The following is an 18,389-nucleotide window of genomic DNA, read 5'->3' on the forward strand; positions in this document are numbered from 1 at the left end:
GATGTAGGACTGGTAAAGGGGTTCCCACCTTACAAAGTAATTGTGAAATCAGAACACCGCCCGGTAGTTAGACAATACCCGTTAAAACCTGAAGCAGAGAAAGGTATAGCCCCTGTAGTGCAGGATATGTTGGCATCAGGAATATTGCGAGAGGCTCCTGAGGCCACTTGCAATACTCCTATCTTCCCCGTCCAGAAGGGACATACAGGGAAATGGCGCATGGTGCAGGATTTAAGACCAGTAAATGAAATAGTACAACATGCTGCACCAGATGTGCCTAATCCACACCTTTTGTTAAATTCCTTGTCCCCTGACAAGAAGTATTTTTCAGTAGTGGATCTGAGTAATGCCTTTTTCTCAGTACCACTACATCCTGATTCACAACACTTATTTGGTTTCACTTATAAAGGACATAAATACACATACACTAGACTCCCTCAAGGGTTTTCAGAAAGTCCACATGTATATACAATGGCACTAAGCTATTCAATGAGTTCCTGTAAAATACCGTCCCATAGTCAAGTGCTATTGTATGTAGATGATATATTAATTGCTTCAGATACAAAACAGCATTGCAAAGAAGCCACACTGTTAGTGTTACAGCATTTGTATGATACAGGACATAAAGCATCAAAATAAAAATTACAGTATTGCAGAGAGGAAGTTATATATCTTGGACATAAACTCTCCCAACAAGGTCGATCGTTATTAGAAACTAGAAAACAGGCAATACAAGAGGCACCAAAGCCAAAGACTAAACAGCAAATGATGTCCTTCTTAGGACTTTGCAATTATTGCAGGGAATGGTTACCTGATTATGCTGCACTCGTTCAACCTTTACAAACCCTGATTTATGGGAAGGACATGGCACTGAAAGATAAAATTCAGTGGACAAAAGAAGGAGAATTGGCATTCACAAACTTAAAAATGATGTTACAAACTAATGTGACACTTGCTCTGCCAGATTATCAACAACCATTTACCCTATGTGTTGATGCAAATCAAGGGTATATGAAGGCAGTATTAACACAGCCATTCGGCGCAAAAGAGAGGCCATTAGCGTTCTATTCTAAACGATTAGATGCAGTGGCAGCTGGTTTTCCGCAGTGTTTGCAGGCATGTGCAGCTGCTGCAGAAGCAGTGAAATTATCAGCAGAATTAGTGTTGTGTCACCCACTCACTTTGAAGGTGCCACATTCAGTTTCTTTAGTTTTACTGCAGACGCCACTGCCATTCCTCACACATGTTAGACATCTGACCCTAGTCTCACTCCTGCTTTCACAGTCAAACATCACAATACAGCGATGTGGTCCTCTCAACCCTAGCACCCTTCTTCCGACAGCGGAAGATGGAGAGCCACATTCGTGCAAAGCAGTTGTGGAAGAACAAACCAAACCAAGAGCAGATATTTTACAGACCCCAATACCAGATTCAACAGTTGTTTTTGTAGATGGATCAGCATCAAAAAATGACATGGGGAAGAACAAGGTCGGATATGCTGTAGTTACATCTACTGAAGTGTTAGAGGCCGATGCACTTCCCCCTGCTTGTTCAGCACAAGCGGCTGAACTCTATGCTGTAATTAGGGCATGCGAGCTCTTCAAAAACAAGCCACTTACAATATACACTGATAGTCAATATGTGTTTGGAGCTGTTCATCACCATGCAAAAATAGAGGATTCAAGACATCGCAAGGAACATCTTTAACTCATACGAACCTATTACTCAGGTTGTTAGATGTTGTGCAATTACCATATTGCCTTGCGATATGCAAATGTAAGGCACACCAAACTGATGCTTCCGCAATAGCTAAAGGAAACAGTTTTGCGGACATGACGGCGAAAGGTGCTGCACAAAAACAACCTGCCTTAAATGTTACAGATGTCTTGTTGATAGATAGTGATGTACTATGTGATGCACAGACTCATGCACCTAAAACAGAAATACAGAGCTGGATTAAGAGAGGAGCAATACAGCAAGGAAAAACTTATTATATGAATGACAAGCCCATCCTACCAAAAAATTTATACAAGACAGCTGCCTTAGTGAGCCATGGAAACACCCATGTCTCAACAGGAGGGATGGTACATATTATTCAACAATACTTTTATACTATAAATTTTTCTGATTATGCAAAACAATTTTGTCGAGCGTGCTTAATTTGCTGTAAACACAATGCACAAGGCAACATAAGGCCAAAACGTGGCCAGTTTCCCGCAGCTGAGTATCCATTTCAAATTGTACATATGGATTTCATTGAATTATCTTGGTCACAAGGGAAGAAGTACTGTCTAGTCATTATAGACACCTTTTCTAAGTGGGTAGAAATATACCCTGTAAAACACTGTGATGCAATGACCGTTGCAAAATGTTTGGTAGGCCATTATTTCCCTACCTATGGCATACCTCATATTATAAGATCGGACAATGGGACTCATTTTGTGAATCAAACCATGTCCCTTTGCTCACAAGCACTCGGGTTTACGATAAAAAATCATTGCGCTTATCACCCCCAGAGCGCAGGCTTAGTGGAAAGGACCAACGGCACCATTAAAACAAGACTCAGAAAGACAGTGGAAGAGACAAAAAGACCGTGGCCAGAATGTTTGTCTCTAGTAAAATTATGGATGAGAATAACTCCCACTCCTGCAGGATTGACACCATTTGAAATAGTGTATGGTAGACCGTTTCCCTTAGCAACCGAAATGAGTGATATAGGGAAAGCAGACAGAGAAAATACGTTAGCCGATTGGATGCGTAAGCTATTATCATCACAACAAAAACATAACCCCAGTAGTCTGCCAGTAAATTCTGTTTCTGTTCAACAGGATAATCTGCAGCCAGGAGATTGGATCCTGGTCAAGGTCCTGTTGCGAAAGGAGTGGAGCACACCTCGGTGGGACGGACCTTATCAAGTCCTCCTCACAACACCAACAGCGGTGAAAATAGCAGAGCGACCTTCCTGGATACATAAGAGTCACTGTAAGCCCATCAAGCCCGTATCAGAGACCTCTGTACCTTCGGAGTAGCAGTGGAAGTCCGCTACAAAGGCGCAGCAATCAATAGGATACTGACGTCTCAACCCGGTGAAGAAAACAGCTGATCTGCACTCCATTTAGAATGGCTCTGATTGGGTGGGGATGTGGTAAGGTAACTCTCGGTGTAATTCTCTTTATGGGAATTGTTGGTCTGCTTCTGCACTCACCAGAGAAGGTGTTTCGCCCACCTAGATGGACACATGATGGTTCCCACCTGAGACCTATCTCCACAAATGAGACCCATCCTTTCCTACAAAATTACTGGTATCGTTATGTTTATGATTCAGCAAAGAAAGACAATTTAACTAACTGTTATGTCTGTACACATATGTCCCTGGATCCCCATGCCAGTCCCTCATGGTTGGACTGGTTTCTCACTGGGTCCTGGTGGCAGTTACTGCTAAAGTTCTCACTCCCCATTCTTGTTACATTATTATTTGTATGTTGTTGTTTCATTTGTATTATACCCTGCCTCCGTTCCATGATACAACATACTTTTAGTTCTGTTTTTCTGCTATACACTGCAGAAGAACGAATGGATTTACTAACCTTGTCTAGCCCTCTTAATAATGATGATGATGTGATCTGAATGACGGTTGTGCTGAAAGTGTTTTTGCAATTTGTACAATACTGATGCTTCTGATCATACTGTCATGATAAACAGGAGGGACTGTTAGGTTGAAGAAACTGTTAGTAATCATTTGTTATCATTTCTGTATAATCAGCAATGAGTGTAAATATGTATATACATTATTTTGTTTTTCTTTACCTTCATACTTTAGATTATATTAGTTTACACGTATCCTGAGCACGTGTTTAAATAGTTGTCTACCTGAGGAAAACCAGAACTTCTTCTTACTCTCACAGTCTTTTCTTTGTTCTCACTCCAAGACCCCTGCCCCCCATTGACTATAAATAAAGGTGCCAAGGGGAACCACCCTTTGTAACACATTCCTTTGTAGCCTAGCATGCAGAGAGTGTGGTTACCCTTGTGCAAGTAAAACTCTAAGTGTGTTGTCTCGTAATTAATGGTGTGTACAGAGTTGGAGTGGAAAGCCTGTCGCTTTCTCCAACATATACTGTATTGTAGTTTGGTCCTGTGTGCAGAGTTGGAGTGGAAAGCCTGACGCTTTCTCCAACAGACTGAATTGAAAGTGCCTCCCTTTTGAGGTCCTGACTGATCCTTTCCAGTCACCAAATAAAAAATCACCAGCACATTGAATTTTGTTGATTGCATTGAAGAAGTAAAGTTCACATTTGATACTTTAACATCAAAGTCATTATTTCTTTTCAGATCCAGTCTGAGTGTATTTTTCATGCCGCTTCTATTAATTTATATACAGGTATAAAAATAAAGGTGTGAGACCTGGAATTTCTACTGCATTTTATGTCTTGATCTTTTACTCTCACACATAAGCCCACACATTATCAAAACCTGCCTTACAATAAATTTTATTTTTAAATTAGACAAAGCTGCTGAACAAATCTCTGTTGTTTTAACCGTCTTGCTTGAGGAAAAAAAAAACACAAAATATTTTTTTTTGGTTTTGTGGTTTTTATAGGCCGACTTGAATTGTACATTTTCGTCCAAAATACACTGGGGGCCGCGTGAGCTACAAGTTAAAATTTACCTATATAATTATCCTACATAGCTGATATGTGTGCATTTTATAGTCAGAAGTCAAAGTATGGGTTTGACCTCCCGTACCTGCCGAGAATTTTGTCTATCAGACATCAGCTGCCGATCACACCTGTACCAGGTAATAATCTAGCTTCTCTATAGTACCTGCAACCTTAAATCACCGGCGCAGACACTGTATATAAGTGTGTCATACATGCTTATTTTATTAATAATTGTATCTCTTAAATATAATCTTACCTTGCAATACAAAGTGTCTTTGTATTATTCCAGCATCCTATCCGTGTTTCTTCACAAAATGGAGACTCCAGCTTTAAAATACTTTCACTTTTATTTACACACAGCAGGAAATAGTTACATACCTTCATACCAATCGCAGGAGCGGTCTAAGCAGAAACCGACTCGGACTCAGTGGCCCGGCGTGTTATTTTTGGGGATATTATCCATGTCACTTAATAACAAGTAACAATAAGAGTAATGGGACAAGCTCCCCCCCGCCAACTAATTCTCTCATAACGCACTTTATTCATTATATTTGTACATACAAAACGCGGCACCCGCTTGCACACTGCCTGAGAGTGTGGCCCAATGGCAGGAGGTAATGAACACTGTTTTTAACACAGTGCCTTTTGGTTTAATTATGAATACACAAGGAGAATCTATGGTCTTATGCAGTATTTGCCTTATCAACAATGGATAGTAAACCAATTAATACATAGTTATTTTTCTTAGCTGTAACAGAAAGATGTAAAGATATTTATTTTGGGTGACAGAATAAAGAATCCTGCATTATAGACTTGAAATGTTTGGCATTATAGACTTGAAATGGTCACAGCTGAATTGATGGTAATGAACTAATATGTATTAAATGTTTTTCTGAATTTCAATGAAGTATCTGACCTCAGAGGTCCGGTGCCAGATCAGTGACTCAGAGCTCTTTGACAGGACAACTTTCATCAGGAAGGATGTAGAGGAGAAGTTGCCAGAGTGCATGAACCCCAGCTGACCACTGGGTGGATATATTCACCACTTTCAGTCAGAAGCACATCATCCACAGAAATATGTCTTTTCTCATTCAGTTTACAGTGAGCTTTCCAGGCACCAGTGCATCTGTGGGGAGGATCTTCTTCATAATGAACAGTACTTGGATGGACGAGCAGAACCATAGAGCCTTGCTCGCTATAAGTCAGAACCTGGACCACACTTTTACGGACTTGTATAAGGAGATCCTACCAAAGAAAATGCTTTTGAGGAGCATCCATTCTTCAGTGAATTTCATATGAACATGTGAACCTTACAGTATGATATAACTCCATGCATATAATAGTGAATTAATATTTAATATGGTCCTTTGGAAACAAACAAAATGCACTGGATTTGTCCAGAAAGCAACAGTGAATATTTGTACACTGTTGAATTGCCCGAGTTTGTCCATAGTTAGTATTTATACAATGCACATACATTTCTTTCTTAAGTTTCTTAAATCAGCAACAGTGAATGTTAGTGCACTACTAATTGCACTGAGATGTTTAAAGGAAGTTCTATTTAAAAAATGTACAGTGATTTGACGTAGAATATGTGTTTATTTGTGCAAGTGATTATTCCCCTGATCCCTTTCTGATGATGATGAGGAGGATGAGACCAAGTGGTCATTAGCTGACTGAGGAAGGGCGCTATGCGTGTGCATGAGATCACACATGTACACACACGAGCTACACAAGTGTCCCGTTTTGGTGCTTTGAAAATGTGGTCACTCTAGTGAAATACTTAACTTGTCACATCTCTACATAAAATTATTTGATGAGAACTGGAGAGTTTGACTAGCCTCTGAACCTCCATCCTCTCAACCAGCGCAAGCAGGATCGTTAATTTGTTATTGCTTGGTGAAGGTTTTTTTAAATGTCAAGAGTAACTATTATGAAATAGTAAACCTGACACAGATTGTTCCTGAGGTAATGTACTCTATGCCTTAAGAGAGACTCCAGCTGGAATACACTTAATCTAATGAACGCGGCAAAGGTAATACACAATTTTAGAGTAATGTAATACATAGTCTTACTCTCCAGCTAATAGGCCAGTGAAAATTGAGGAATGTCCAGTTCAGTGTTTTTTATGACTTTTTTCCTGAGGATCATAAAAGTAACAAATTAACTTTTTACTCAAAATATGTTCTGAAACATTCTGCCAATTAATTATTTTATTTTTTTAATTATGCATTTTGAGACCAGTTGCAGGGTGGCACAGTGGCACAGTGGTTAGTGCTGCTGCCTCACAGTAAGAAGGGCCTGGGTTTGCTCCTGGTCCTTCCTGAGTGGAGTTTGCATGCTGTCCCTGTGTTCGTGTGGGTTTCTGCCAGGGCCTCTGGTTTTCTCCTATAGTCTGAAAGACTGCAGGATAGGTTGATTGGCGAGTCTAAATCTGACCCATCACCAGGAAATGAGTCTTATGGGTGAGATTTACAAGGTTTCAGTTTTAAAAAATGTGACCCATCACCAGGAAATGAGTCTTATGGGTGAGATTTACAAAATTTGTAAATCTCACCCATAAGACTCATTTCGTGGTGATGGGTTACAAATTGGCCATGTCTGTGTGCCCTGCGGTGGGTTGGTTCCTGCCTGTGAATCTTGTTCCTGGGATAGGCTCCGGTCCCCCTTGCAACCCCAGTTGAGATTAAGTGGTTGCAGTGATGGATGGAGAGGAGCTACTATGATATCTATTTGCATGCTTTGCACTAACAATGAAGAACCGCAGATTAGCACAATAAAAAGTAATTCCCTTTATTTTATTGCTCATAGTTCATATTACATGTATGGAGGGCCTTGACATGTCGACCACATTGTGGAACTTCTCATTACATCCAACACGTTCATCCATCACTGATCTCCGTACCAGTGTCTGACTGTGACCAGACTCCATACTTTCACAAATTGCAGTGAGAAATGACAAACCCATCAAATGCTGAAGTGAATGTGGACAAAACATGTACAATGTATGGTTTTATCACCCACCCCCCTATATTTGGCATTGCACCTGCTGGTACAGAGGCTTTCAGGAATATTTAATTACGTGAAACAATTGTAAACCCTCACTGGCTGAAACTCATCAAAAACAAACTAGGATGAAACGCTGAAATACCCGGTAAATTTTGAAAAAGATTTGGATAAAGGGATCTTGCAAGAAAAAATGCTTTGACCTGGAAATCTTTCCGCTAGATATCCGAGGTCATGCTTGGAGGGTCCCATTCATATCAGCAGACTTTTATCTAGCTTTAAAAAAGTCATCAGTGTTGATCGGTTTTTCCTGCTAGGCTTCCGATGACGATGGTTCGGTGTCCATGTCAACAGCGGGGGACGTATTTGTCAGCTTCTCAGAGGAACCTGTGGTCTCCAGTTCCTGGAAAACGGAGCCCAAAGACCAAACATTACAGGTACATTTCAAACATTTTTCCACAAGCACTTCTCCAGTTCTGGGTCTTGGAGAGACTGAAGTCCCTGGAAAAGAGGCAGAGGCACCAGTCCATTGTAGGGCTGAAACTCACAAACTTTGCATAACTCTGGTTCACCATATTTTTGGAGGGAAATACATAACAGTCTTGCGGAGAATAAGTAATGAAACAGCAACAATCCTGAGCCTAGGAATCAAACCCACATCCCTGGAAGACATTAGGCAACAGGACTATCCAAAGTATGCCATTTTCGAGCCTGAACAACCAAAACGTGCCATCTCAGCATCTGAAACTATAAATCTTGCTTCAGAGCGTAAGGTAAGCCAGCATGCAGAGCAGTTGGGGTTATGTCCAATGCTCAAGGGCTGAAGAATGATATGATTATTTTGCTGGTCCTGAGATTCGATCCCACAAGCTTCCGGATGGACAGCAGCACGGAGCAGAGACCCATAACAGAATTATATATAATAGATTTTTTAGGTATATATTTCCTGTCTGTTCATCACTGCTGACTCACATCTAGTTTGCAGTCATGCATGTGGAAGATGATGTTGTCCACGTCACGGTCTCCCGCACTGGGTATCCTACACTCACAAAACAGAAGACGACGTCATGGTTACAGAAGCAGGCCTTCGTCACTGTCATTCCCAGTGTCACCCTCTTAAACGCCTCGACGAGTCGACTTACATGCTGGACAAACTCCTCTGCAGTAAGACCACGCTAGCGATGACCCCAAGTGCAACAGAAAGCACGAGACCCAAACCCACGCCGACGTAAACTGCAGCTGAGTGACCAAAATGGAGAAACAAAGGGCTCACCTGCTAAAGTCCTCTTACATTAAAAACAGCATCATTATTATTAATAATGAAGTTCTAAGGAACTACCAGCCTATATTTAACAGACCTAAAATGATCAGCTAGTACCTGGAGAAGACAGGGATGAATTGATGCTGGAGCATCTTCCTTTGATGAGCTGGATGTCATCCAGAGCCAGGTGTCCTGGCCCGCCCTCCCCTCTCTCGTATACAAAAACAAACTGCGGGGGGGAGGCAGAGTATTATGGTTACCTTTAGAATGTTACTGAAGGTAACTCAAAGAAAAACACTTAACCACCTTAACTACTATGCCACCTGCTGGCTAGATACCATATAGGTTTGTTCCGAAAGTGACATAGGTATGACCTTACACTATAGACAGGTGGGAGTAAGCTAGCTTAAGAACATCCCGGCAGATAAGTGTATGTCCATTTACCCAAAATGGCTCCATGTTGTTGACCGCCACAGTGGCCTCTATCCAGGTGTCCCCTTGGCTGGTGGCCTCTGTCCACAGCAGCGCCGGGTCCTTCTCGTCATCGCCAAAGGGGATCCTGGGTTTGTCGAGAGTGCTGTGAGGACCCAAAGCCAGCCAGCAGTCCTCACCTATGAGGTGTTCATGAGAGGGGCTCTTTTGGGAGACTTAGTTATGTTCATCACAGATTTGCTGGCTGAGCTACCTGGTGCCGCTGTAGAGGCTGAGGTTGCCGATGTTCTGACCATGCCTGTGGTACCAGAAGCTCAAGCAGCCATCTCCCTGGGTTGGTTGGAAGACCTCGCTGTACAACATGGCCTTGTCACTCTTCTGTCCCACCGCGCTGTCCACGTACACATAGTAGCCTGGCGAGAGACCAACTGTGAACTCAAACACTCTGAGCCGCACACGTATCGTTTATAAATTTGGCTAATATCGTTCTGCCCTTGTTTTGCACCACATTCTCCATGGAGATACGACCTTGGCTGGAGCCCATGGTGTGGTCCACGTGGGGCCCCGTGCTGGGAAGAGGGGAGCTCCCTCGCCCGCGTAGCCAATCGGCTTGGTCGCCTGCCTCAACGTTGGTCCACTCGCACAGACTGCCCTGGAAGTCGCAGACTCCAGGGGGTGGGCAGGCTCCATTAGACAGCAGCACGTCGTCAATGGCGACGCCCCCAGATACTCCTGTCCCCCGGACTCCCTCTATCTGGAACGTGATAGTGACAGGAATTGCCCAACAACCTTATCTGCAGAGTTTGCAATGTGGTGACATGAAGATCGCATATCTATCAGTCATGACCCCACTTAGCCAACCTTACCCGGAATGCAGACCCCTCCATAGGATCCAGCCTGACATTGCCAAGCCTCCACAGCTCCCCCTGGCTGCCAGTCTTTGAAAAAACAAGTTTGCGTCCGCCATCCTCGCTCTGCTGATACACGTTTAGGGTACTTATGCTGTCCCCATCCATGCGGTACCAGACCTGTAGACAGTCACCTGTTCCTGTGATAGGGAGACACAGATGGTGTGACCATCAAGCACATGGAACGGGACAGTGAGACTTCAGCAGGATGGGGGTAAATTTCACTTCGATTTACCCGCAGCGAATTCTGGGAAGACCAGTGAGGCCATGTGACCAGGGGGCTAGGAGCTTGAGGAGCCCAGGTAAAAGTAATGTCCATGGGGCGTGTCGGTGGTGTGATCGGATCCTGGCTCCCTACTGGGACCACCACCAGAACGCCGCACCCAGCTCTCCGAGGTCCAGTCACAGTCACTGTCCTCAAAGTCACACAGGTCTGGGGGTCCTGGGTCCGTTGGATGCATGTAGACCAGAGGAATTAGGATGAGATGATTGTGGTCCCAAAGCCGCGGATCAGCACTGGACACCAGTAACATTTAACAGTGTTATTCCTTCTAGGTTAATAGATCGATGCTGATAACCAAGCATGGGTATCAACAGCCAATGTCACCAGCAAAGGGTGTACCGGAGTGACGGCAAGTTCCAGGGGTAAGAGTGATGTCATCCAGAGCAACGTCTCCCGCCCAACCACCCACAGACGCCTCCAGCACCACCTGATGGACCTCCTGCAGGGTCACATGACTCTGGGTCATCTGCCACATGTCGCTTTGCATGCCCTGCCTCTTCCACATCTGTGGGGGAGGGGATGGGGGGTGGGAGTGAAGGTCTAGTGAAGCAGAAGCAACTCAAAGCCTTCTGTAACTGCTCATCCTGGTCAGGGTTGCCAAGTTCTCAAAAACTTTAATTGCTCATTATCACTGCCCCCTCCTTGGGTGACACACTTTTCCCACATGTTAGCTGAGGGCTCCTTTAAGCCCTGAGACATATACCTTTCAGTTGCTTACTTTCTATTAGTGACCCCGACACAGGGACCATAATTGCTTGTATGTAGAAAACCCCAAAAGACTGTTGTGTCCGGTTTGTTAACTGTAGCTGCGCCCTACGTCCCTGGCTTGACCGCGGACTGGCCTTACCAGTGTCCTCTGTTGGGGCTGAGATTCTTGCAGGTATAACCTTAGGCTTCCAACTGTGGCACCAAACATGTGGTACCAGAAAGTGATGCAGTAGCCTTGGGGGCCAGCAGGTGGCAGCAGAGGGGACTTCAGCTGGGCCACATCCCCTACTCTGCTTGGAGAGGAGCTCTCGACATATAGGTAATTCCCTATAGACCACATCAAATAAGGGCAAATGAGAAGTCAGCAATAATCCACTTAATAATCACGTATCAGCATGTAGTAAAGGCTTCCCCCACTATCCAAAAGTACAACATTCCTATGACACCTTTTGTAATCCGAAATGGCGTAAAGCGACCAATTACCATTACTTTATATGGGAAAAAGTTTAGAGCATTCCCAAACCAAAAAAAATATCTACGAAATCATACCAAATATGAGTGATGTGTTGCACTGTGACTTTAAAATGGCTACGATGTCACTAGGCAAAAGGAATTTTTCAGCCCTATTAAATGCGTAAGGACAATATGTGACAGATCGATTATAATCTTACAGGACTACCCTCATACATGCGGTCTGTTATTGACCAAAACGTCACTATGCTGCGCATACTTGTACCTGTACCTATACCTATACCTGTACCTATAGAGTACCTATACGTATACATGTACCTATACCTATATCTTTTCCTATACCTATACCTATATTTGGCTCGCTGATAAACAAATGATAAAGGATATTTTTTCTTTTCGTTCTTTTTCGCAAAAGTGAAAATCCTCTTCGGATTTCTTTCGATTAGCGAAAACAGGGCTAAGTGGAGTAAAACAGGTGATACCTGTAATAAATCACGAATACAGGTAAATCATCAGACCTGCAGTTACTGAATGATGGACAGTACTGTGGCATAACATGTAATTTAAAATTAACTTTTTGTCACTAAACCTTAAGCCCTTCTGCTTAGTAATGGTGGACTATAGCTTTCCTTCCCAATGAATAATTAAAATACTAGATGCTTTTATCCAAAGCCATTTACATTACATTACCTGACTTCCTGGGGATTTGAACCCACAACCTTTGCATTGTTAGTATAATGTTCTACTTCTTGAGCGTCAACAGCTTAATGTGGAAATTTGTTTGTGGTAATGATGACGGGGAGCAGGTCTGAATTCCCCAGGCCCCCTAAGCCTATGAAAACTGTTTGTGGGGTAATTCCTATCCCTTACCTGCTCCTGTGAATTACTGTTCAAAATGTACTGCATTGTTTGACCAGAAGGGGGCGTGTTGTTTAACCACCTGGCCTGCAGTACATAAAATTGTAAGACTTTCTTTACATCCAGATACTTAAGAGGTAACCAAACGATGGCCTTCAGCTGACCCAAGCCAGTGGTGTGGTCCCCCGCGGGTCCAGTGTTAGCGGTGACAGACGGTCCGGTCCAGCTCTGCCAGTCCAGGTCATCACTGGCTGCCTGGACCCAGCCGCAGGAGTGGTCCTCAAAGGCGCAATTGTGAGAGGAGGGGTCTGTGTTGGGGAGGGAGGCATTTCAACAGAAATAGGAGCTGTACCTGCCCATTGAAATATTATAGAAAATAAAGTCATTTAATTAATTTCCTTATTGCATCCGCTCAGTGGGTAACACCAGCTGGTTGGGAGTCCAGTCTGCATGGACTCGCTGGGTTTGCACTGCATTCCTCTCACAGTCCAAAACACATGCAGGTAGGTGAAGTGGTGCTTCTGAATCACCCTGAGTGTGTGTTTATTTGGTCCAGGTATACCTTACTTTGTGGGGGCCAAATGTCTAATTTTTTTTTTTACCTGATGGGGACCAATTTCCTGACTGCAAAAATCTGTGACTGCAATGAAAAAACTAAAAATGCAAAAACTCTTGTATTTTCTTTGGTTACTTATGGTTATGGTTAGGGCAGGGTAGGGGTTGAGGTTGTCATAGTTAGCATTAGCATTTTTCCCATAAAAATGAATGAGCGGTCCCCAGAAAGATATGATTACATGACTGTGTGTGTGTGTGTGTGTGCGGTTGCCTGGCATTGCTTTCCGGTAATTCATTTTTATCCTCTGTAGAGGACATTATGCCTTTGCTCATTCCCCTCACATTACACATGAGGCTCTATTAAGACCTGAGGGCAGTGAGGGCCCTAAGATGACAGCACATATGTGGGGCTGCTAACTTCTGCTTCTTGTCAAATCAAAATCTGAATTCATATTAAAAAATGTTTTTTCCCTGGATCTCTTTTATCCTTCATGTTCCCATTTCTCACAGCATCAGGTATGTGATGAGGCTGCCACCTGGTGGCTGGTAGGATGCCTCGCAGTTATGGAAGGAGATGATCATTAACCCAAGGATAAAGAAGTTGCAGCACACTCCTATTTGTATCTGTAAGGCCGAAGTGGAGAGAGCGGAAACCGTTCTAATACACAACTCATCAGCCAGGCGCACAAAAGACTGTACTTCCTGAGGAAGCTGAGGAAATTTGGTATGTCAACCAAACTGCACAGTACATTTCTGGAACAACCTTCCCCTCTCTGCAGGACATCTATGACAGCAGGGTCATCAAGAGGGTCCACAACACCATCAAAGACAACACACACCCCAACACATCGTGTTCACACCCCTCCCCTCGGGAAGACGCTACAGGAGCATAAAGTTACGCACCACAATACTGACGAAAAGCTTTTTCCCTCAGGCAATCAGACTCTTGAACAATGCGAAAAGCTCAAGTTAATCTGACCCCATATTTATATTCATATCATATTCATATCCAACTCTTACTGTAAGTCATTTAGCACTGTGAACTTTATCCAGTGATTCTTCTATTTTTTATATATTTTTTTATATATTTTTTATTTATTAGGCCACCCTACCTCACCTACTCGGCCCCGGGGGCCCCCATGCTGCTGGGCTCCCAGGCACACAGGCCGTGCTCGAAGCCGCACCTCCCGTTAGGGGAGGGGTTCACAGTGCTGTCCTTCTGTCAGAACACAGTAACAGTTTCAGCAAATATGACAAAGTTACTTCTGTAAAAGTTACTGACTGGACCATTAACTGCAAAATAACATCAAAATAATGTCATTCTTTAGATGCAATAGAATCAACATTACTCTGCCATTGTAGACAGTAGATATAATGGAGAGTGATTGGACACCACATTGTAAATGTCATACAGTATATTCATGCCAGATACAGTATTTGCTGTGAGCTTCTCAAAGGCTCCTACACCTGTGCTGCTGGTGTGTGGGAAGCCCTTCAGCGCTGAATGTGAAATTTCTCTTCGTATGGATGAAGTTACCATCTTGTAGCTTGATGGCATCTCAATGGGAGTCAGTGCCCTACTGGGGATCTATTTTATCTTTGGAGTTAGATATGCAGAGAATGTAAAGAAGACTCTGTAACACTTTACTTAACCTTCCTATGGTGTTTGGGTTGGCACCGACCCGACTGTAAGTGTAACCGGTCAGTTCCTGCCTATACTCCGCGTTGTGTTTGTGGGTGTTATCAGGTGTGTGGGGTGCAGGAGGGGGGATAAAACAGACGCCGCTGTCGTTCCTGAAGTTTACTGAACCTCTCTGTTGGGAACAATTAGAAAGGGGATAAACCTCTCGCTCTCTCTGCACAAAGTAATACAACGTATATGCTTATGTAAAGACAGGTTTTTTATCCCCTACTTATAACGCATAATAAATCAAATGATTAATCTCAATAACTGATTTATTAACCCGGGGGACCCTGCCACTAGATCCTCACCTCTCCGCGTGTGCAGTACAAGAAAGGGAAGAGGAAATGATGTCGGAACCCTTATGAAGGGGAAAAGACAGAGGGAGGGGCGATGCAGGACAAGAGCATCATGGGAAGTTTAAGGGATATTGTACCCATCAGGTTAAACAGAAAAAGGAAAACAGAATCTTGTATAATTATAAACAAAAGTAAAAAAACAACCTGTTACATAAGTTTAAAATGCATAAAAACACCACATAAATTTGTGTACTACATCAAGGCTTTTTGACTTTCTCTGGAAGCTCTATTTAAACAAAAATAATAAAAAAACACTAAATTCTGAATGCTCTTGCAAAGATTATAACGGCTTGGTTGTTGGGGTCGTTTTTAAGTTTAAAATGCATAAAGTACCACATAAATTTGTATACTGCATCAGGAACCTCTATTTTAACAAAATTTCACTAGGTCAGGCATGCCCAGAGAGGCAAGATGAGAACAATTCAGTTTATTTAGGATTAATATCACTCTGCATGTGGATGGAAGTTGTGTGTGTGTGTGTGTGTGTGTGTATGTGTATGTGTGTGTGTATGTGTGTGTGTGTGTGTATGTGTGTGCATGGAGGACTAGTAATATCTGTATATTACTGAAGGAACAGAAATGTGTGTATATGTGTCTGTGAAGGAGAAGAAATGTGTGTTTGTCACAGTAACAGGACAGAACTCCACAGCTGTGTGGTTCTGAAATAAGAAACATCTGCCCTTGTGTTATCAGATGGATAAAACTTTCTCTTTGCATGTGTGTCACTGTTTCTACCAAGCAAGCCACCAGCAGAGGCAGCAGCACAGAATGTGGAGCTCGTCACCAGAGGAAGGGGAGGGACGTCAGAGTAAGAATCCACCTTTCCACTGTGTTCAGGGCTATATCTGTATTGCTGCAATGCCACTGTGAGTGTATTGTGGGACACATTGTGGCTGATAATCTTATTCCTAAATTGTGTGGATTAAAAAGGAGAAACTTAACCTAAAATATAAAGTAAATCAGGATTCCTAAAAAAGAGATTATTTGCTTTTTTGGTCATTTGGAATCACATACAGTGCATCATTGATGATCAGGCATGTAGTGAAATCAGAATCCTATCCTCATTAATCTTAAGAAGATATAGAAAGGCTGCAGTCAGAATAACAAATCAACTTAACTGTCCATTCTCGCTGTTCCTAAATATGGTCATTTTTTAAACTTTTATTTTAGAATATTTTTTATCATATTAATATTTTGTTGTACGTTAAATAATGACTGTACCCGTTACCCATATCTGACGTGTTGTTATAGGGACGTAGGGAACGCAGGGTATCACATGCTGCGATCGACTGGAAGCCCGCAGTTACCTCAGGACGGCAGTAGGGGGCGGACGCGGGGTTCTACCGTCTTAAACCATATTTTTCTGTGAGAAGTAAAAATGTGTTACGCTTTATTTTTAATTACTTGTGAAATTGTTTATTTAGGTAGAAAACACTTGGTTTGCTTTTAATGATTCTTCTCCCATGCTTTAACACTAACAGGAGTGAGAGAGACGCCGTTCGCTAATTAGCTTGTCGATTGTCAGGTAGAGTTAGAAGTTCACCATTTTAATTAAGAAATATTTATTCCTGCTTGTATTTTGATCATTCAATATAACGTGTTATTAATGTGATTTATTTATGTTATTTTGCTTTTTAACTCTATGGCTATGCGCAGTTATGTCTCCCGTCTACTTTTACATGGTTATAGTATATAATGATTTAATCTAATTGTTTATGCTCATTTACATTAAAGTGCATTTATTTAATTGTATTATATGATTTATGTTACTCATTCACCTCAGTTATGCTTTGAGCTGCGCTGAACCAGGACATTAATAGGATACAACAGGAAGCCTTTATTGTCGGTGTACAGGTAACAAATACAATATATAATAATATATTTAGAGAAACATATAAAATGTACATATAGGGGGAGAAACCCCCCCCCCCCCCAATCATCAGGATTACATTTTAATCAGAGAGAAAAACTGTCATTTCCTGTGTTTGTTCAGCTTGCCAAACCCATTTATTTTTGTCTAAAATACGTCACACATCAGACAGTAAATATGGTTATACTGATCAAAAAGCAGAGATTTTACCTTTTTGCCGAGAAGCAGCGACATGTGACTCTGATAAGGTAAAAATGATTCCTCCAGCACTCAGTGAGCTATCCCAGCATGCACAGCGACACGGAGGAGTTCACCCAAAACCCAGGATAGAGGGGTTCAGTGAATGAGGAGGTGAATCTGTACAGGGGGGTCAGTCCATCAGAGGACACTCTGTAGAAGGACAGAGTACCAGCCCCCCAGTCCAGATACACTCCTACTCTGCGGGAGCCTGAGGGCTTTATGGGTATGTCAGTCTGTTTATTATTGTGACAGACAGAGTATCTGTCACTATAACAGTACAGACTCCATGACTTGTTATTGTATCCAAGCCCACAGTCATCACTCCCTCCTTTCCTCCCGATTCCTTTATAAGTCACTCCTATCCGGGCTCCATCTCCACTCCACTCAGCCTCCCAGTAACAGCGACCAGTCAGACTCTCTCTGCACAGAACTTGGTACCAGCTGTCAAATCTCTCTGGATGATCAGGATATGGCCGCTCTGCCCCCCATGTCACCTTCCTGTTCCCCTCTGACAGAGACAGGTATCTGTATGCAGTGTTGGGGTCCAACGTCAGCTGGCAGGAGTCTGTAGGCAAGAGGAAGAGCGATTAATCCCATGACGAAGCCCAGCATCTCCATCATTATCACTGTCACACCTCACACACTCACTAACGCAGAACTCGCTCCAATACACACATTTTATTCCCAATGTACCTATGTGAGACTGTGAGACTCGCTGGGGACCGAACTGCACTTTAGTCTGCGCTGTATTATTCTGTACGATACATAAAATATAAAAACAGCACACCGTCCACTAAGGAAGCAGGAATTAAAGTATGTGAAATAGCTCAGGAAATGTCGGACGGCCGCGCGACGCCGGCGGGAAAACGCGCCGAAATGCTGCGCGTGGGAAAATAACTGGCTTAATTACAGGAAAACAATATTATAAACAGCATTCATCAAACACGTTAAATATGAAACTGTACCCCAAAGAGTACCACTAAACGTTAATCTGAATTTACTTCAAAATAAGAACTTCCTTCAAACCACTTCGGACACATACCTCCCTCCAGCAGCGTTCAGCACCGACTAACGATGTGTCGGTCGCGAACGAGCC

The 18,389-nt window shown here is 42.8% G+C and overlaps 2 protein-coding genes and 1 long non-coding RNA gene across 3 annotated transcripts in view; 1 reads left to right on the plus strand and 2 right to left on the minus strand.

Moving 5' to 3' along the window:
• The window catches only part of LOC125739963 (uncharacterized), a 305,354-nt gene that overhangs the window by 174,414 nt on the left and 112,551 nt on the right, over window positions 1-18,389 (minus strand). The gene's annotated exons all lie outside the window — the stretch shown is intronic.
• The window catches only part of LOC125739972 (uncharacterized), a 188,638-nt gene that overhangs the window by 136,810 nt on the left and 33,439 nt on the right, over window positions 1-18,389 (plus strand). The window lies entirely within an intron of this gene.
• Window positions 10,136-11,852, minus strand: LOC125739970 (MAM domain-containing glycosylphosphatidylinositol anchor protein 1-like). Its single transcript, XM_049010579.1, has 4 exons — window positions 11,399-11,852; window positions 10,891-11,056; window positions 10,504-10,710; window positions 10,136-10,408 (listed from the first exon to the last, which is right to left on the minus strand). The coding sequence occupies exons 1-3, from the start codon at window positions 11,597-11,599 to the stop codon at window positions 10,550-10,552; spliced, it is 528 nt and encodes a 175-aa protein (XP_048866536.1). The 5' UTR covers window positions 11,600-11,852; the 3' UTR covers window positions 10,136-10,408; window positions 10,504-10,549.

The sequence above is a fragment of the Brienomyrus brachyistius genome, chromosome 4, assembly GCF_023856365.1.
Source record: "Brienomyrus brachyistius isolate T26 chromosome 4, BBRACH_0.4, whole genome shotgun sequence".
Lineage (NCBI taxonomy): Eukaryota > Metazoa > Chordata > Actinopteri > Osteoglossiformes > Mormyridae > Brienomyrus > Brienomyrus brachyistius.